The sequence below is a fragment of the Pseudopipra pipra genome, chromosome 3 (genome assembly GCF_036250125.1).
Source record: "Pseudopipra pipra isolate bDixPip1 chromosome 3, bDixPip1.hap1, whole genome shotgun sequence".
NCBI classification, from domain to species: Eukaryota; Metazoa; Chordata; class Aves; order Passeriformes; family Pipridae; genus Pseudopipra; species Pseudopipra pipra.
Genome location: NC_087551.1, coordinates 69,631,886 through 69,652,580, shown reverse-complemented (window position 1 = coordinate 69,652,580; position 20,695 = coordinate 69,631,886). Strand labels below are relative to the sequence as shown.

The 20,695-nt window shown below is 41.6% G+C and overlaps 1 protein-coding gene across 1 annotated transcript; it reads left to right on the top strand.

Moving 5' to 3' along the window:
• The first annotated feature begins 935 nt into the window (after nucleotides 1-935).
• RPF2 (ribosome production factor 2 homolog) lies at nucleotides 936-14,059 on the top strand. The gene is made up of 10 exons (XM_064649753.1): nucleotides 936-1,062; nucleotides 2,224-2,356; nucleotides 3,112-3,149; nucleotides 3,675-3,714; nucleotides 6,344-6,425; nucleotides 6,518-6,594; nucleotides 7,753-7,852; nucleotides 12,163-12,265; nucleotides 13,216-13,360; nucleotides 13,665-14,059. The coding sequence occupies exons 1-10, from the start codon at nucleotides 1,040-1,042 to the stop codon at nucleotides 13,842-13,844; spliced, it is 921 nt and encodes a 306-aa protein (XP_064505823.1). The 5' UTR covers nucleotides 936-1,039; the 3' UTR covers nucleotides 13,845-14,059.
• The last annotated feature ends 6,636 nt before the right edge of the window (nucleotides 14,060-20,695 follow it).

Here is a 20,695-nt window from a genome sequence, read left to right as displayed (position 1 = left end):
TAACTGCAACCATGGAAGTTTAAAAGCACCCTTCAGACTTGATTTGTGTGGTGCTGATAGAGGATAATTATAACTGGAATAACGATCTTGGGAATGTTATGAACTGATGAAACACGTGCTCTTGTCTGCTGGGGGGAGCATTTGCGGAGCTGGGCTGCACTTGCTGACAGCTGAATCTCCTGCAGAGGAGGCTGGGTGGGTGGTAGGTTCAGCATGCTTGCCATGGCCCCTTGAGAACAGAGAGGTGCTTCCAAGAGTTTGTTCTCTGTCACAATGCAACTCTATCTCATGTTTTCTTAACCAATTGCCAAGTCTGTCACTACATATGTGTGAGCTTTTTTCCTTATGTACAGGGAATATTCTAGCAGAATTGGTTTCTGGCCTTTTTACCAATTTTGTAGGAAAAAAAGGCCCTGCAAGTTGTTTATTTGAAATGCAGTTAAAAATTGGTGGGCAGGGGGGACAGAATCACAGAATATGCTGAGTTGGAAGGGACCCACATGGATCATCCAAGTCCAACTCCCAGCTCCGCACAGGACCATTCCCAAGAGTCACATCATGTGTCTGAGAGTATCATCCAAATGCTTCTTAACTCTGTCAGACTTGATGCTCTGACCATTTCCCTGGGGAGCCTGTTCCAGTACCCAACCACCCTCTGGGTGAAGAACCTTTCCCTAATACCCAACCGAAACCTCCCCGACACAGCTCCAGGCCATTCCCTTGGGTCCTGTCACTGGTCACCACAGAGTGCCTGCCCCTCCTCTTCCCCTCGTGAGGAAGCTGCAATGAGGTCTCCCCTCAGTCTCCTCCAGGCTGAACAGACCAAGTGACCTCAGCCGCTCCCCGTATGGCTCCCGCTCCAAGCCCTTCTCCATGTGGGACGAGTGACCCTATGGACTCAGCCGGACGCCGGGGTCCCGCAGCCCTGCCCCGCGCACGCGCATTGCCCGGCCCGGCGCGCTCCCGCCCGCCCGCTCCCGGCGGACGTGACGCACAGACGGCGGTGCCCGCGCGTCCTTCCGCACGTGAGGCGGCGGCGATGGATCCGCTCGACCGCGTCGTGTGAGTGTGCCGGGGGTCTCCTCCCGCCCTGGGCGGCCTCCGAGCTTTGCTGCCCCCCCCCCGGGCTCTGGGAAGCGAGAGCGGGCGGCTGCGGGGCTGTGGGGAGGGTGGCGGAGGGGAAGTCAGCAGAGAGAAAAGCCCTCTGCAAAACATGCGGGAAGGAGGAAAACGGAGCGCTACCGTCTTTTTAGTGATGGCCAGTCAGCCCTTACTCAGTTGGTGGCTTAAAGGAGTCGCGGTGCCCAGCTGGTATTGAATTTGTGTGTTTCTGTATACCTGAGAGAACTGTCTTCGTCTCTGCTGGAAGTTTCATTGGTGCCAGCGACAGGACGAGGAGCAATGGCCATAAAGTAAAACACAGGAAGTTTCACCTCAACATGAAAAAGAAGAACTTCTTTAGATTGAGAGTGGCAGAGCACTGGAACAGGCTGCCCAGGGAGATCATGGAGTCTCTTTCTCTCTGGAGACATCCAAAACCCACCTGGATGCATTTCTGTTTTACCTTCTCCAGGTGACCCTGCCTTGGCGGGAAGGTTGGATTAGATGATCTCCAGAGGTCCCTTCCAACCCTAATTTTTCTGTGGTCCTGTGATACCTGTGTGTTTGGGGGTTTTGTTTGTTTTGAAAAAGAAATTAAAAATAATGTTTCACGGAGAAGATAACCTGGTGGAGAAATGTATTTCTGAAGCCATGTAGTTACTGATTTATATAAGCTGTGTGCCCCTGCGAAGGCTGATGTATTTCACTTGACTAATGCCCTGCTCTCTGGTTCCTGCCAGCAGATGTGCCATACTCTTCCCAGAAGCAAGTCTCTGGCTTGGGGAGGGAGCTGGTGTGAGGGGAAGCTTTCAGCCTGTCAGTGGGCTGGGAATCCTGGTATATCTTAACCTCTAAATTAGGAGAAACTGAAAAGTACAAGACTGTAAAATCACCTTTTGTACCTGGGGGGAACAGAGAGGAAGAGGAGTGGCAGTAAAACACATTCACCTGAGACTGAGCTTTTGGCACTGATTGTATTTCTGCTGGTTGGGATTAGTTTGAGTCATTGAAACAAGTTACTTGAACACAGCTTGTTCCAATTCTAGTTTGGTTTCATTGTTTTCTGTGGTGTCAGGTGTTGTTACTAATATTAAGTTATTAACTATTAATTTATTGTTACAGGAAGCCTAAAACTAAGAGAGCAAAAAGATTTCTTGAGAAGAGAGAACCCAAGCTTAATGAAAATACAAAAAATGCTATGCTCATAAGAGGGGGAAATGCAAACTTAACAGTGACTGCAGTGCTTAAAGATATTGTAAGTTGTTGGACATAGTGTGCAGCCTTCCTTTCTCTTTCTTACAATTTGCATATTCTCTGCTGGACTGTCAGTATTTTCATACTCTCCCTGTACCCCAAATCTCAGATTGACCAGTACTCCAAAGGTGTCATTACATTCTTATTGATGGAGATTATTTTCTTCCAATTTCTTCTTTGCCAGAAATTTTGAGCTTGCTCTCTTATTTTTTCCACAATTGTCCAGTATATAAAGTGAAGTTCTGCCAAGTCCCTTTGAAAACAAGAGGATTAGGTACAGAACTGGGACTGTATCACACAGCTAAGTCATATCCCAGAATCCTGTAAACTGCTTGTATGTATTGATATGGAGCTTTCAGCCTCTCCTAAAACTTTAAGTTACCAATTCTGTCTCCTAAGTCCATAGCTGAAAAACATAGCTGTTCCTACACTCTTTTCTTACATTGCTTTGTTGTTTTCTTACCATCTTATGCTGCTGTTTGTCCTCATATCCCTAGAAGCAGAGGGATTCCTTTACATGACTTTGATTTCAGCTGCTTCTCAATTTCTACAAATAACTCCTTCAATTAATTTGAAACCAAGATTGTCACCAACATGAAGGGTGTTACTCTCAGCAGGCTTTTTGAGGTGCCTTCTTCTAGACTGATCTGCACAAACAGTTACTGTTTCATATGATCATGTAAGTTGTAGGGTTATAGCAAAAACAGTGCTGGGCATGTTTTAGAGATGACACGTGTTTAACTTTGTGTTTTGCAGTATGCTGTGAAGAAGCCTTTTGCTGTCCTGTATAAAAAGTAAGTGATCTCACTTTGATGTCTTTGAGTCCTCTGACAGACAGACAGCTTTTGGTAATTTCAGACCAGCTGACCAGCATGGGGGCTTGAACAATGACAAGGGTCACCTGAGGTGGCTGAGATTGATCATAATTTTGAATAGACTGGAAACAAGCTACACATGATCAGCATTGATGCTGAGCCCTGTTCTGTGCCAGGTGGTATGGAGCAGGATTCAGCTGTAAGTCTTGCTCAAAATGGGAACCCAATATCTGTATGGCTGTAGTGCAGAGACAATCGTAATTGCTAAATTTAATGTTGAATGAACAGGCAAATGCAACTGTTCATGGAGTGTCACTGGTGGTGATGGTGGTCTGGAAGTCTATTAATATGACTTGTGGTTTGAACTCTAACTGAGCCTCTACTGCTGGAGTTTCAGTAGAATGCAGAACTTTATTATTATTGGAGAACTAAGTAGAAGTGTCTGTCTGAGCCTGTTGTCTTTTTTTTTTTTCTTCTAACATTTTTTTTTCCCTCTCCTCTCAGGAAAAATATTACCAGGCCTTTTGAGGATCAAACATCATTGGTAAGTATAAACAATGTTTTCTCTTACAACATTTTTGAGCAGGCTCATGTGCCAAAAGATGAACCATCAGGGAAGACTAGCCTGGCTGAACAGAGAGCTTTGGCTGGAACTCAGGGATAAAAAGAGACTGTATCACCTTTGGAAGAAGAGGCAGACAACTCAGGAGTATTACAAGGATGTTGTGAGGGTATGCAGGGAGAAAGTTTGAAAGGCCCAAGCCTAACTAGAATTTAATCTGGTTACTGCCATAGAGGACAATTAAAAATGTTTTTACAAATACATCAACAACAAAGCGAGGGTTAAGGAGAATCTCCATCCTTTACTGGATGCAGGAGGAAACATAAAGGATGAGGAAGGGGCTGAGGTACTTAATGCCTTCTTTGCCTTGGTCTTTTAATAGCAACACCAGTTGCTCTCTGGGTACCCAGACCTCTGAGCTGGAAGACAGGGACAAGGAGCAGAATGAAGCTCCCATAATCCAGGAGGAAATGGTTGGTGACCTGTTACACCACTAATACATGCACATGTATGGGGCCACATGGGATCCTATCCAAGGTTAATCAGGGGGCTGGTGCAAAAGCTCATCAAGCCCCTTTCAATCATTTAGCAGCAGTCCTGGCTAATTGGGGAGGTCTCAGTTGACTGGTGATTAACCAGTGTGATGCCCATCTACAAGAAGGGCCGGAAGGAGGATCTGGGGAACTACAGGCCTGTCAGCCTGACCTCGGTGCTGGGGAAGGTCACAGAACAGACTGTGTTGAGCACTATCACACGGTATGTGCAGAACAACCAGGGGATCAGGCCCAGCCAGCATGGGTTTGTGAAAGCAGGTCCTGCTTGACCAACCTGATTTCCTTCTGAGAGGGTGACCTGCTTAGTGGATGAGGGAAAGGTAGTGGATGTTGTCTACCTGGACAATAATAAAGGCATTGACACTATGTCCCACAGGATTCTCCTAGAGAAACTGGCTGCTCGTGGCTTGGACAGGTGCACTGTTCACTGGGTAAAAACCTGGCTGGTTGGCTGGGCCCAGAGGATCGTGGTGAATGGTGCCACATGCAGCTAGTGGCTGGTCACCAGTGGGGTTCCCCAGGGCTCAGTATTGGGGCCAGTCCTGTTCTATGGAGTGCATCCTCAGTCAGTTTGAAGACAACACCAAGTTGGGTGGGAGTGTTGACCTGCTTGAGACTTGGCAGGGTCTACAGAGGAATCTGGAGTGGCTGGATTGATGGGCTGGAGCCAATTGTATGAGGTTCAACAAGGTGAAGGGCAGAGTCCTGCACTTAGCTCACAACAACCCCATGCAGCGTTACGAGCTGGGGCAAAAGTAGCTGGAAAGCTGCCAAGCAGAAAATCAGAGCCTAGAAAGGTATAGAAAGTCAAATAAAGTTAGTTTGTGGGGGTTTTTTTCACTTGGTTACTGGCATTTTTTTAAAAGGGCAACTTTGCAATGTATGTGTTGTTGCAGTATATGCAGGACACAATGAGGCATTTGAGTTTTTTGCATCTCTTTAATATACAGCTATTAGAGAGTGTGTAGATATCAACACACAGTAATTAGCAGAGCTGTATGAGCACATGTTTCAAGGGTAGTCCCCTCTGGTCTGTTCTTGACCTGTCCAGAGTCAGCATTTTTCAGGGACCTGGTGACAAAACTCTGTGCTGAGCTGTGTGATATGTACATGCAATAAATCCAACCTCTCCAGGTGTCTCTCGACCTCCCAGAGGGACAGAGCTGCTGTGTCCTCTCTGAGCCAATGCTGTTGCAGGAGTGGGAGGAGTTGAAGTGTCCTTTTCTGCTTCACAACTGCTAGGTGCAGGTATATGCTTCTGGGGAGTACTGGATAAATAGTGTATGTGTGTGTATCACAGAACCATTGATACACAAAATGAGGAGCTGCCCTGAGAAGCAACAGTGTATAAAAAGACTTTGTAGCTGGACATCCTCAAAAAGAACGACTGTAATGTTGGCTCTGGACATAATATCATAATAGGTTCTCTATCTACTCCACCTGGAAAAAAGATCTTCTCTATGATAGTCACTACTGGCTTGGCTTTAAGTAGCATCTTAAATAATAAATTGACAGGAAGTTGCTCTGTAGTAGGACTCTTGTGGTGAGTGTGAGAAGATTAGATATTTAAAGATATTCATAGACTTGCTGTTGAGGAAATTAACTGATTGTTCAGAAGCTGTTAGGCAAAGCTAATGGGCTACGTAAAGTTTAGCTGGGGAACTAAAATGAGGCATTACTACTGCACCCAGCTTGCAAATACTTACTCTTCAGGCAAAGAGAAGTGGATGAAGGTATCGTATGTAAAAGTAAATAATGAGAAATTATGAAAAATGGTGTTACAGATAAAATGACAAGAAAAAAATTGCCTGGGTTGACATTTAAGATGCAGTGGAAAATAAAAAAAAAAAACTAAAAAGAAATTATTTGGACCTTAAATCCAGCTGCCAATTTTAACTTAAGTGGACCTAGACATGCTCAAAACTCTTCTGGTAAGTGCAGTAGCTCTTCTCATTAAGCAGCTCTTAAACTCACAGGTTTGTGATCTATACCTTTGCAGAATATTTTAAACCCTACAATTTATAACTCATGGGTTTTGTTCTTTTCCTCAATTGCAGGAATTTTTTTCCAAGAAATCAGATTGTTCTCTGTTTCTGTTTGGCTGTCATAACAAGAAGCGACCTAACAACCTGATAATAGGTAATATGTCTCACTTCGGTTTTTATTGGGATGACAAGTGTAGTTTTCAGTGAATATTTGAATAGCTAGATTTTCTTTTTTTACTCTCACAGGTCGCATGTTTGACTATCATGTCCTGGACATGATTGAGCTAGGCGTGGAGAAGTTTGTATCCCTAAAAGATGTCAAGGTAAGGAATCACTAATCTAGTATTTCAGTGACACCTACTGGTAGATTTTTGGTGCATTTTTTTTTTGTTTAAAAAAGTGTTTCGTGCAGTATGTGAGGATTGGTAATTTGTGTACTCCAAAACGTTAATTTTATGCTCTGCTTTTTAATTTATTTTGGTTGTTTTAAGCAAGCTTGCAACTTTCTTTGCAAATTCTGTTTTAGTCTTGCTTTATTTCTAATATTTTCCTTTTAATTAAAGAGCTACATTTACAAAGTTGTCAGATTCTGCCCATGGTTCCTATATAAACTGGTGCAGTCTTTGAAAACTGAAATCCTTGTTCACAAATTATAACCAGAGAGAATCACTCTGCTGACTGAGATAATTCCAGAACTTTCTTTAGCTTTTAGTAGCACATAAATGCCATTTTTCAGGGAACTATACTTAATTCAGACGAGGATCTAACATCTTTATTATTTAAATACAGAGAAAATTCACATTTTTGGCTATGGTAGGCTCATTTTGACAAGACTAAAACTTATTTTGTATGTGTGTACTTCTGTATCAAGCAGTTCATGCACTTGAAAAATAAGTAATTTTTACGGTACTTATTCCAGTGTATAAATTGGTAGAGCAGTTCAGAAGGATAGTGAAGAAATTATGGTTTATAAATGTGAATCCTTCCCTTGAAGTCAGATTGTAGTGTGTCTTCATAACACTGTTTATAACAGGGAAGTTACAGGTAAATAAATGTACCTGTTTTCCAGAATTAAAATTATGTGATTGACTAAACTGTTCTTTTAGCCTTTTTCGTGTACTCTCCAATGTCAGAAGTAGAATAAACTTGTTTGCCTCTAATTGTAGTTTTCTTGTTATTAACTGCAGTCAAATTCACTCTTTTTTTTTTCCACTGGAAGCAGTTATCTTATACATTTTATAGTAAAGAAGCCCTCTTTCTTTGATCCAGAACAAAGAATAATACAATTCACCCTTTTAAAAACAAAGTCCCTCCATACATTTACAACATTGTTCAGTGAAAAAAAAAGTGTCTATTCTGTCTGCAGGGATCATAGGTCACCACAGTGTTTCATCCAGTGTTGAATGGCTAACCACCTAAGTCAATAATATGTTCCTTAACACAGTCTGAATTTTTGTTGTTTTAAAATTCTTATCCCACAGAACAGTAAATGTCCCGAAGGAACAAAACCTATGTTGATATTTGCTGGCGACGTGTTTGATGTAAATGAAGAATACAGAAGACTGAAGAGCCTTCTTATTGGTCAGTATTTTGATTATTTAAACAGTAGGATTGCATAAATCTGTAGTAATGGGATCTGTTGGGAAATGCTGGTTTGTCAAAAAATGTTTGCTTATGTTCAGCACAGAAAGAAAACAAGAGCAGGCACTTGTAACTTTCATGTCACACTCAATTAAAGTTATCCAATCATCGTGACTCTTAGAGGGGAAAAAAAAAGACTAGCCTAAAAAACTCTGAAATTGAAACTTTGGATTCCTAAAACTGTCATTTTTTCAAAATATCTTGACCTTGTAATTGTACTGAATTGTCACTTTTCTAACCAAATAATATTTTTGAAGTATCTAAATTGAAACCAGTGGATTAAGTTCAGAAAGTACGATATTTTTGCTTACAGAAAGGTCAGATCAGTATATTTGAGCTTCTGTTTTGTAATGAAAGCATTTTCTGTTGGAAATTCCACCAATTCTAACAAATGTGCCATTGGAAAGAACATGTGCAGTAAAAGTCAGCTGCAGATAATAGCTGTGGCCTAACTTCAAGGCAGGCCTGGAGGTTAGGAAACAAACTGGCGTTTCTTACTTGTCTCAAGGTTGGAGGCTCTGGAAGATAAAGCACATTGTAGCTCAGTCAGACATAGAGGTCGTAGAGTACTGTGTCTCTTGACACTTAATGCATCTTACTTGGTAGAACTAGACCTAATAAGTAGGGTGGTGTGTTTTTTCTTTTTAATAGGTTTCCTAAAAGTAGATTACTTATTTTTTTAAGCTCTGATAAAATACTGAAACTGGCCCAGTAACAGTCTTGTTCTTTCAGTTCCATTCATGGGTTTCTAGGCAAACAGGTAAATAATTGTTCTTTAGAAACAGACCTTAAAAATGAGAATTTTTTTTCCTTAGTATTATAATTCCTTAAGGCAAGGTGTCTCATCTGGAATGAGACTGAAAGGGAGCAGGAGAGGAGGAAATTTTCATCCTCTCCATACAGCTGACTGGTTCTTGGGGATGGGTGAAAGGCTAGTGATTGAGCTTATAAGTCTGTGAAATTGGGTGAATACTGAATACAAAGATAAGTGAGTTTTAATACTGGATGTTTATGTTGTTGTAAATGAGTATTTATACTGCAGGAAGCAGGTGCATTTATTTTCTGAAGTGTATTTTGTTCAGGCAATCTCACAGAATCACAGAATCAGCTAGGCTGGAAAAGACCTCTGAGATCACCAAGTCCAACCTATGACCAAACAGCACCTTGTCAACTAGACCGTGGCACTAAGTGCCACATGCAGTGTTTTCTTAAACACCTTCAGGGACAGTGACTCCACCACCTCCCTGGGCACCTCATGGATCAAACAGCTTCAATGGGAGACATGCATAGCAAGATAGTTACCCAATAACTAAGTAATTTGTCCTGTCCTTTTTCTTTGTTCATCTGTCCTTTCTCCTCTCCTATTTATTTGCTGTTAATGACTCTGCAGTCGAATGTACTCTACACCCAATCATTCTTCTTGAGTATATGCCAAAGTACTCAAGGTCTTAATTGTTCTGCTGACTTTTGTGAAATACCTGGATGCAAAGCAATAGACAAAGGAAAAGGTTAAGGAGAGTAAAGGCTTGAAGGTATTACTAATCAATTAAAATCATTTGGGTAATAATTTGACCTGCTTCAAAACTGGCCTTAACTGATAGGGAAGAACTGATTAATTCTGTTTCTGCAAAAGATGGTGCCTTTAACCTGCCACTCAATTGCTAAGAAAGATAGAAAAATGTCTTTGTAACAACAGCAGCAAATATTTTGTTGCTGTACCAGTGTTGTTGGGATCCCAGAGGGAATATTAGATAGCTAGCAGCTTCTTGTTGCCAGAGCACTGTGATGCCAGTGATGCTGGTGAACAACCAAGCTTTCATTGGCTTTTGTGATACCAAAGGGGCTAATGCATGTTTGGAATATCATCTTAGCAGCAGTTTCTTTGTAAAAATAAAGGCAAGGGTGATTTATTGTCTTCATGGTAACCAAAACCTATAGTCTGGTTAAACTGTGAAGTGGAAGAATTTATTTAGGAGAAATAAATGACAGCTGCATTTTCCTTAGAGACCTGGAAGACAAGGACATCCCATTCTTTCTCTTTTGGCTTTCATTGCCCTCTGATGTGGTAGTGTAGGAGTTAATTTACAATATAAGTCTTTGGAATGCAGTTCATAAATTTTAATAACTTTTTATATAAAATGTTTTAACTCTTACAACACTGCCTGCTTGCCAGTTCTGTTATCACACACCCATTTTATCCTAAAAATGGCTAGGCACTATAGGGCTTGCTTATATACTTTCTAAAACATTGGTTTGCAGGAGACCTCTGCAATTTTAGATTGACTGTGACCTTGTTCTGCATACAGCCTTCCTCATGCAGACTTTTTTTGAGTGTTTCGAAAAATTTCTGGGCTCCTTCTGGCCAATAAAGGGCATGGCTGGGAAATGTCCGGGATAGAGTTTAACTGCCTTAATGCTAACTATAGCTACATAGAATACAGTGTTACCAGCTCTTAGATACAAATTGATATAGAAAAAACTGCATAGACTTGCATTCCAAAATAATTTAGAAATTTAATCTGGAAATGGAAAGGTCCTGTGAAGCTCTCTGCAGGAAAGAGTAAATTAGAAGTTCTAGAAACATGTTTGAGGACAAGGGGGAGAGAGAACTAGGAATGGAAAGAAAGGAGAAAGCAAGTCTGTAATCCAACCAAAGCCAGAGTTGTAAATTAGGAGTACATTAAAAAAAACTTCAACTCTCTGGGTACACTGAAGTGTAAGGTTTCTGCAGCTCTTCAGTGTTGCCAGGAAACAGAAATTCCTGACCACCTGCGTTTATTGGAAGAGATCATCCTGTGGGTAAAAGGATGTATGATGCCACAGGAAAATATGAAGGGGAGGTGTTGCCAGTTAAACCACTGTAAATGTAAACTGCAGAGAACTAGTCGAAGGGAAAAAAATATGCCACAAGCAAACAAAATGTTTTATTTGCAACTTTTCCTCTAACTACAAGCTCGACTCAAAAGAAGAGGAAAGAGAGTATTTAATTGACAAGGAAATTTCCTGGCCTGACTCCAGCTGGTATTTGCCAGCAAGACTTTGTTTTGGATGTCACTCCAGTGCTGATTCTCTTGAAAAAAGGTGGTGGAGGAAAGGACAACTAGCCAAGGGATCTGAAAATGGGACAGAGCAGGAAAGACTGATGGGTTTTGCATCTGTTAGCGGTTCTCCTATGTTTCAGCATTGCCCTGTCGTGTTTATTAGCACACCTTGTTCCCTTGGTCAAGGTCACATTCTTTCTCCACCCTCTGCATATGTTGGACAGATTGCTGTGCTCCTTGCAAGCTCTCTGATTGCACAGTATATTTTCATAGCTTGATATAAGAACCTCACTACAGGCAGCTTATTATTTAATCTGTGTGTTTCAGTGTTCTCTTTGCAGACTAAGCAAGTATTTCAAGTGCCTTAATTTTATAGATGTGTTGCTTATTAAATAGAGAAAACATTAGATTTAATGATGAATATTGTTCTACCCAGAGGACAAAAGTGCCTTGTTGTGAGGGATGTATGAAAGAAATTATACATCTAAAGGCAGAGAGAGAGAGTGTAGGTAAGAGTAAACAAGATACAGTTTCAATCTATTGTGTAATGGTTTTGATCCCTCTTTCTCTTCTTCCAAATCTGGCTATGATTAAGAACCAAGTATCAGGTTTGAATGATGTCTTTAAACAGACACCTGAGCTAATGGCTTCTTTGTACTGATCTGTACAAAGATCTGATTATTAGCTAGCTATTAACTAACCTAAACACAAGATAATTTTTTTTTCCTGACTTCAGAGCTGAATATTTAAAAGAATAGACAATGCAATTATTCCAATTAGCTTAATAATGTGAAGTCACTGCTCTGGAAGTGCCTTTGCTCTTTTCCATGTACTTACTTTTAGATAGCATATATTGCTACCACATTATCTCTGGGAAGTCACTGTGTTCCTGTCAGGATTTCTACACATGTTTGGATTCACCAGTGCACACTAACACATGCACTGAACTTTCTCTCTTGTGTTTTGGCCAGAGTGCAGTTTTAAGTAGCAACTATTTTGTGAAATTCCCACTGAACATCCAGCTTTTCTAGGCCATCCCTTGTATAGTCTTGCTTAGTTAGTTAGATGCAGGAAAAATATCCTTATAGAAATGGAGTTCCCATCAGTGATGTGGGTCTGTTTTGAGATAAACCAGTTTGTTATAGCCATCTGTTGGTTTTATTCTCAGCCAAGAAACCTGGCACTTACTCTTTTTAAATACTCTTTCAGATTTCTTCAGAGGTCCTACTGTGCCCAGTATTCGTCTGGCTGGTTTAGAGTATGTTCTGCATTTCACAGCTGTAGATGGCAAAATTTACATGCGAAGCTATAAGTGAGTATGTGTTTTATTTATTTGATTTTTGGTACACTTGTCAGCTTTTCCCCAAATTTAACCCATAGTTGTGTAATTGAACTGGCTTGAGCTGCATTTAAAACATGCAGTGTGTAGAAGTGCTCCAGCGTAACACAGAGTAACTTGTACTGCAGAAGGAAAACACTTGAGCCCTAAATCTGCTGGTTCCTTCCTTGTTGAGCACCTCCTTCTAGCTTGGATTAGTAAGGTGATGTGAATTAACTTGGTGGATTCTGAGTACTGTGTAAGACTTCATAGACTTAGCCTGTTCTCAGGTTGATTTCTCGGACTCTCCTCACTTGGGTGTTTGCTGGAGAGCGACAGGTGGTAGGCTGCAGCCAGAGATGCACAAGGAAAAACAGAAAAAGGCAGGACACGACAATCTTTCTTGCTGCATTGGTGTTCACCCTCAGGTTCATGGCCTGCCGTAGGAGGCTGTGAACATTCATAGCTTGTGTTCCGTGCGATTTTGATTTCTTTTATTACAAAATCACTTTAATCAGTCTCATTCTAAAAACAAAAAACCAAAACACTTCCTCAGGTACTGCTCAGGTTATTTTGCTGTAAATGATAATAAATATTTTTCATGTCTGTTAATACCAAGGGTGCTGTTTTGAATTTGAGGAGTAATATGGCTTTCAGGGTACTGGGACTGAGTTTTAACAGTAATACTGATTATACTGGTCTCATTAAAAAAAACCAGACAAACAAACAACATTAGCCAGGTATTTTTTGGGTATGTTGAAATAATAATGGGACAGATTTTGTATTTTATGAATTGTTATTGACAGATGTCTTTCTTGATAATAGAGTTAGTGGTAGCAGTTGATTTCTGTTTTGAACTGCAAGATTGAACCTGCCCTTCAGGAAGATGGATAATTCTTTATCACTTGGGACAATATTTATTTTGGTTGTTTTTCCCCTTCTAGAGTGCTTCTGAAGAAATCTGGCTGTAAAATACCTAGAATTGAACTGGAAGAGATGGGACCTTCATTAGATCTGGTTATGAGGAGGACACATTTAGCTTCAGATGACCTTTATAAGCTATCTTTAAAACAACCAAAAGCCCTGAAGGTATGTACCTTTGAAAGTGCATTACTTTCAGCTCTATCTGTAAAGAAGAAAAAAAGCTGAAGTATTACTTATTGTATGTTTGACTAAAGCTGACTTTTATCTAGACCAGCTGAGATTTCTAGGGCCACAGCACTTCTGTGGTGATCAGCTGGCATCCAAACTCTCCTCTGGAAGCACTTAGAACATACAGCACAAATCTTCAACTTTAAACTCTAGACAATGTGCCCTTGCTTTTGGGCACTTGATTCTCGCCAGAGCTCCTGGGAGTCTACTCAGAAATAGTAACATTGTTCTTTCCTTACAGCCTAAGAAGAAGAAGAATATCTCCCATGATGTGTTTGGCACAACTTATGGTCGAATCCACATGCAGAAGCAAGATCTCAGTAAACTGCAGACGCGGAAAATGAAAGGGTTAAAAAAGAGGCCAGCAGAGAAGTTGGCTGAAGATGGCGGGGCTACTCCCAAAAAGTCAAAATCAGCTTGATAGCCTGGAACAGCTTTGAAAACTCACTGTACCTTCAAATTTAGTATATATATATATATGTAGTAATATAGGTTGTCAGACATAAAAGATTTATCTGCTGTTAGCTTTAGTTTTATAAAAAACACCTTTTGAATCATTTGTCATTTTAAAGGCAACATTGGGGTATTCAGCTTTAACATGGAACTTGGTTATTTAAAATAAAAAATGTGATATGACTTCCTTAGTTTTCCAAAGCTGAGTATTTGTTCTCTTGGTATTAACAACCGCATGCTAGTCAAGCAGATGACTCATTTCCCGAACAGTTTTCATAGAATTGTTTGGTTTGGAAGGGACCTTAAAGACCATCTAGTTGCAACCCCCCTGCCCTGGGCAGGGACACCTTCCACTAGACCAGGCTACTCAAGGCCCCATCCAACCTGGCCTTGAACACTTCTGAGGATGGGGCATCCCCAAGTTCTCGTGGGCAACCTCTTCCAGTGCCTCACCACCCTCAGAGTGAAGAATTTCTTTCTAATACCTAATCTAAACCTACTCTCAGTTTAAAGCCATTCCCGCTTGTCCTGTCACCACATGCTCTTATAAGAAGTCCCTTTCCAGCTCTCTTGCAGGCTGCCATTAGTACTGGAAGGTGCTATAAGGTCTCCCTGGAGCCTTCTTCAGACTGAACAGCCTCAACTCTCTCAGCCTGTTGCCGTAGGAGAGATGCTCCAGCCCCCTGATCATCTTTGTGGCCCTCCTCTGGGCTTGCTTCAATAGGTTCACATGCTTGTTATGTTGGGGACTCCAGAGCTGGATGCAGTACTCCAGGTGTGATCTCAGGAGCATGGAATAGAGGTGCAAAATCTCTTCCCTCAACCTGCTGGTCCCATTGCTTTTGATGCAGCCCAGGATATGGTTGTGCTTCCAGGCTGTGAGCACACATTGCTGACTTATGTTCAGCTTCTTGTCCACCAACACCCCCAAGTCCTCAATCCATTCATCCCTCAGCCTGTATTTGTGCTTGAGATTGCTCCAACCCAGGTGCAGGACCTTGCACTTGGCCTTGTTGAACTTCATGAGGTTTGCACAGTCCCACCTCTCCAGCCTGTCCAGGTCCCTCTGGATGGCATCCCTTCCCTCCAGCGTGTCAACCTCACCACACAGCTTGGTGTCATTGGCAGACTTGCTGAGGGTGCACTGTCCATGTTGCTGACAAAGATGTTAAACAGCACCAGCCCCAGTACTGACCCCTGAGGGGCATCTTCACTTGGGACACCATCCCCTCCTTGTTGAGAACAAGGTCCATCATACCACCTCTCCTTGTTGGCTGCTCTATCACTTGGAATTTGTCATCAGTGCACTCCAGGAATCTCTTGGATTACTTATGTCCTGCTGTGCTGTCCCTCCAACCACCCTTGAGGTGGTTGAAGTCACCTGTGATGACCAGGGCTTGTGAAGGTGAGGTTACCCCAGCCATCTGTAGAGGGACTCATCCACTCGGTGTTTCTGGTCAGGCAACCCCGTATAATGTCACCTGTCTCTGCCCTCTCTTTAATCCTTACCCATAAGCTTTTGGTTGGCTCCTCCTCCATCCCCAAGCGGAGTTCCCTGCACTCCCTGATCACTGACATAGAGGGCTATGCTCCTTCTTCATCTCCTTGCCTGTCCTTCCTAAAGACCCTGCAGTTGTGGAAGCCATCCCACTAGGTCTCAGTGATGAAAATGGGATCATAGCCCTGCAGGTGTGTGCACATCTTTAACTCTTCTTATTTATCTCCCATGCTCTGTGTGTTAGCATAGAGGCATTTAAATTGGATCTCCAAATAAGCGACTTACTGATAGCAGTCACTGAAATTCTTCGCTGCTGCCCCTCAGGTGCTCTCTTGTTGACCTGCAATCCCTCTCCAGCCTTTGGGCATCTCTTGCTGGCATCAAACTGGAAGGAGTGGGATAGATTGAGTTTCCCTTCCCCGAGTAACTTCAGTTTTATTGCTATTACATTGGGAACTTTTCATCAATCAGTTCTTCTTGAAATTCCGTGCAGGACCAGAGCAGTGTATGTGCATAATATACACTTCTCTGTTCATTTATTGTTTATGTATTTCAGGTTTTGCACAACTGCAACACTCAATAAACTATAAACCATTTTCTAAAGTGTGAACTCAATACGTGTCTGATGCCATGCTATGCTTTTAACTGTTGCATCAAGCCCTGCTTTACACTGGCAGAATCGGGAATGATTAAGGTGTTTTTAGTGTGTTCATCACCATGGTAACAAACTACCTGGTATTTACTTTAGGCATAAATGAAACCTTTGCAGTTTGAATTTCAATCTTTGCTGCTTGATTTGTGCCCAGAATGGAAGTATGTGAAGCAACCACAAAAGGTACATTTTTTTTAGATCTTTTTTTTTCTTACCCTGCTTTCCTCCCAAGTCTGTGCTCATGAATTAGTGAAGACTCAGCAAAAGACTTGGGTGGAGGGGATGAGAGTTTAAGAGTTCAGTGGGACTTTGGTGTGGTGTTCTGTTTTGGAACACATTAAAAAACCTGGCTATTTTACTTCTGCTTGTCTCTTTTGAAGAAGCCGTTACTCTGACCTTAAGCATAATTATAATAAAAACATAATTAAGCATAATTATGATAAAAGTGTACACACACTTTATCATGAACACAGCAAGCTTGCTCGTCCTAGTTATGTTTTTAATGCCTTATCTTTTCTTGCTAGTTTTCTAATCAGCTGAAAAGTCACATCAGAAATAGGCGGTTTGTTATTTTCAATTGTCTTCTGCATCCTGGATGGAAGCTGCTGTGCAGCTTTGCTTTCCTTATGGGAAAGAGAGCCGAGCCATAACTGTGGCTGTGCAAATGCCACACATGACATTCTTGCTGTGTTCATTTGATAAAATTTGTAGTGTGAAAAAGGAGGGGCTTTACAGGTTTGGGATCACTATGGGGGTGCAAACGTATTTATCATCAATATATTTGCATGGCTCTCTCTAAATCCTTTTCTCTGATCTATAACCATGTGATTGAGAAATTGATGATTCCACAAGGTACTTCAGATTTGTATTTCCCACTGCATCTTTCTGAAGGACGAATCACTAGGCTTTTTTCTGAAAGCTGTGTTTGGTAATTGCTGTAGAAGAGCTGTACTAATGGGCATGCTGTCTTTTACAAGCTTAGACTTGTAAAAGTAATAGTAAAATACTGTAAGTTCATAAAAGACAGCATGGCCATAGTTTAAAAGGCTGTAAGTTGTATTTTCTTAATTTGGAAGCTAATTTTGGTGCTTAATTTGGTGTTTAAAAACTTCATTTCTTAGCAGTAGCGTAGACTATCTAACATCCTGCTACCTCTTAATGTAAAAAGTGAGACAGTTGTTCAGTAGAAGCCCTCAGAGATATGGGTTTTGTTTAGTGCTGCTGCTGGGTTGCTCCTTGTATGAAGAGGAGTCTCAGGCAGGTGAGGGCTACTGTAGCTTCCAACACCTGAGTGTGGTTACTGTGCAGCTTCAGAGAGATGATAAATCCTTGGGCATGGGAAATCAGTCAGTGGGGAGAACCCAAGTGCGTTTATTCGCTCTTTGCAGGGTCTTTTGTCTCTCGTAACTAGAGGTGGAACTTGAAGTGTCTGATGTCCCACACCTGTAGCTGTTTGTGTGAATACCCTTTTATTTGTAGCTTTTGTCAAAGTTGTGCCATTTTGGTGCAAATTCTTGTGTGGGAAGTGGAAAAGCTCTCTCTTATTTTTCGTGGCAGAAATGAACCATTCTGATCTCTCTATGACAAGATAGGATGAAGCCAAATTAACAAAAGAGATCACCTCATGTCTTTCAGAGAAGTTTCAACCTTGATATGAAGCACTGATAGGCAGGTGGCTAATGCATATGGCATGTATAACAGCACCTCTGCAGGGTAGGCAATTGCTACATTCCAAATATCTGATTTAACTCAAGGTGAGTGGCAATGGGAAGGCTAAATATAACCTTTCTAGTGACATGACCTTATTTCCCAGAGTCTCTCAAAGTATAGGAAATTCATCTGTAGCTGTGTGCATTGAGAACAGAACATGCAGTGCTCAAAGGGCAGCTGATGAAAGGGGCTTACCTCACCTCAATTGCCCTTGCTTTCAGAGTTCACTAGGCTCTGAAAACACATAAACATGGCCCCAGGGTCTGCATGGCATGGGCAAGGCAAAACTGGCATGTTCATCCCTCTCCTCTGGCTTTCATCTTACCTCCCAGTGCACTGGAGATAACTTTGTTTATGGGTTGAGCATAGTAATTGCTTTGGTTTCAAGAAAATCCCTGTGGGCAAAGCGTGGCTCCCGAGGCTGTACCTATATGGTAAAACAGAGGTAGAGTTGCAAATCAGCAGTCAAGCCTGTGCTCTCTTTAGTCTAGCTGGTAGGATGGTAAGGGCAAGGAAGGTATGATTTGAGCTTTCTGTGGACCCTCGGTCCATGTGCTGATGTTGCCCAGCTGTGCTGGTGTCTTCATTGCTGCTGTTAACTAGTCTATTGTGTCATTATAAATAACAATATACATATAATTCATAGCCTATCTGCACTGTAAGTTTACTTGGCTGTTTTTTGTGTGCAGGAATTATAAAAAGTAGCAAGAGAGGTAGATACTGAGTGTCAAAACCCGCTAGGTTCTTGGGATCCCTGCATTTTTGGGAATCCATCCTGGGTGCACACCATCACAGCCTTAGCTCTGTGCTAGTGTAGTCTGACAGACTGAGCACTGAGAGCAATGAGTGGTATGTATTTGAAAAGAGCATATGAACTCCCTTCTCCTTCCTGGATTTTGTAGGTTTGAGTTTATCTTTACAGTTCCTTAGCAACCTTATTTGTTTTCAGTAAGTGCTTTCTGGGTTTGATTGTGAGAGATTCCCTCCCCCACTGGCTTGGTTGCATCTGGGAAGGGTTAGAAAAGAGTGTGAAAAGAGGACATGGCAGACACACTGGGTAGTGCACTGACTGCTGCATCCTCCAGCCAGAGGAAAAAAGGCTGAGCATTGCTTATTCTAGATACTATCAAATATAGGGGAGCAGGGTAAGGAGACTAGAGCAGAACTGTTAGAGACATTTTCATTATTAAAGAGAGGAAAGTGGAAAATGTTAGCTATGCATGATATATATAACATAGCCATACATAATACATGTTGACATGTGTATTACACACGGTGCAGAGAGTTCTCCCATGTCCCCAAGCACAATTTATCTCCTTTTGAAATCTGCTAAAGTGCTTCTAGCAGTGCTGACACATCCCAGATGCAATCCAAAGACATAGCTGAGAAATAGGTCAGTTGCATGAGAAGTCAGGTTTCCTAAAAATGTACAAGGAAAAGAGATATGAGGCTTCTGAATGTGAAGTCTCTGTGGGATTGCCTTCCTAAATGGGTGAATGTTCAAAGTTAACAATATGGCTAACACTGTATAGGAAAAACTGCTTTGCTGTCACACTACTACATAGAACATAGTAAGGAGAAGTTGTCAAAAACTCCAAAACTTTGGGAGGATGTGGTTTCTGAGAGACCTACCTGATGAGGTTGGGAATCAACTATCTTGGAGATCATGGTAGGCAGGAGGGATCTAAGTGCTGTGTGGGCAAAGAAATGAAGGTGGGCGTTGGAAAAGGAAAAATTTATAGGTAATCTGGGATTAAGGCTTATCCTAAATAACATGGGAATCATCTACTCAGAGCAATCGGTGAACACAGTAGATATTCACTGATCAAGAAAGTTCTAAGACATCTCAGGTTCCCTGTTTGTTCTTCTTTTCTTTGACTTTCAGTCATATTCTCTCTACTTGATCTCCCCTGCCCCACCTCCTGTTTATGTAACATAAGCATGGAGTAATTCAGGGGAAGTAAATGTAAAGTTTTGAGTAGAACTTAGCAGAGAGTATGGTTAACGACATTACCCCAAAATCTCATTTTATTCCTCCTTTCCCCCTTGATAATCCCATAAGTCTTCCTGTGATGCAACACAACACCTATGACATATGGATTTCTCACTTGGTTTCATGATCCTGAAGTATGCCCATGTGGGCCCTGTCTCCTGTTTTGATTGCTGCAAATTTCTCCTCTTGACTTCCTTCACCCTCACAGCCTCCAAACCAAACCAGACACAGCTGCAGTGACCCGTTTCCTATTGTTTGTCCAGACCATCTCTTTGTGCTGGCAAGAACTTGAGTTTCTTGTTCTTTATTGTTTATGCACAATAAACTCTATTTTTCACATATACAGTGCTGCAATGCAAAGTAAGATGAACTTCAAAATCTATGTTTATCTCCCTCTTTCCTGACATTAGCATGTACTCTGTGGAGAAGGCAGTGCTCAGCAGGCATGCAGTGAAAGGGCCTTCACTTAAGACCAAGCTCTGTGTGATCAATTCTAAGGCTGATTTAGGTGCTGAAGTTATTTCTCCTTCCTTTAAATCTGCAAAATTAAACCACTGATCACTACTGCTGGCCTCTAGGCAGAATTACTGGTACTGCTTTATGCTCTGGAATTATTGCTGCAACTCTAGCTGTAGAGAGGCATGCTGGGGCCTAACATCATCTTTTGCCGAAATATAGTTTAAAAGCCTCTTCCCTCTCTGCTTGTTTTTCAAATAAAGGCATATTCTTCATTCTAAGTCACGGTTTCTCTCTTTCTAATCCAAAGAATTTAATGAGTAGTTACATCTTTTCAGTTTTAAGTGCAAGTTACTAATGTTTTTCTCCAGTGGCAACTGAGCTCCTTGGCTCAGAAGCTGCTTTCTCCTCTGGAGGAAGGGAATGCAGAAGTGAGGTGGAAGAAAAAATTCAGGCAAAATGTCTCCTCTTTCTCCTGGTGTGTCATCCTCTTGTGTGTGATGGGAACTA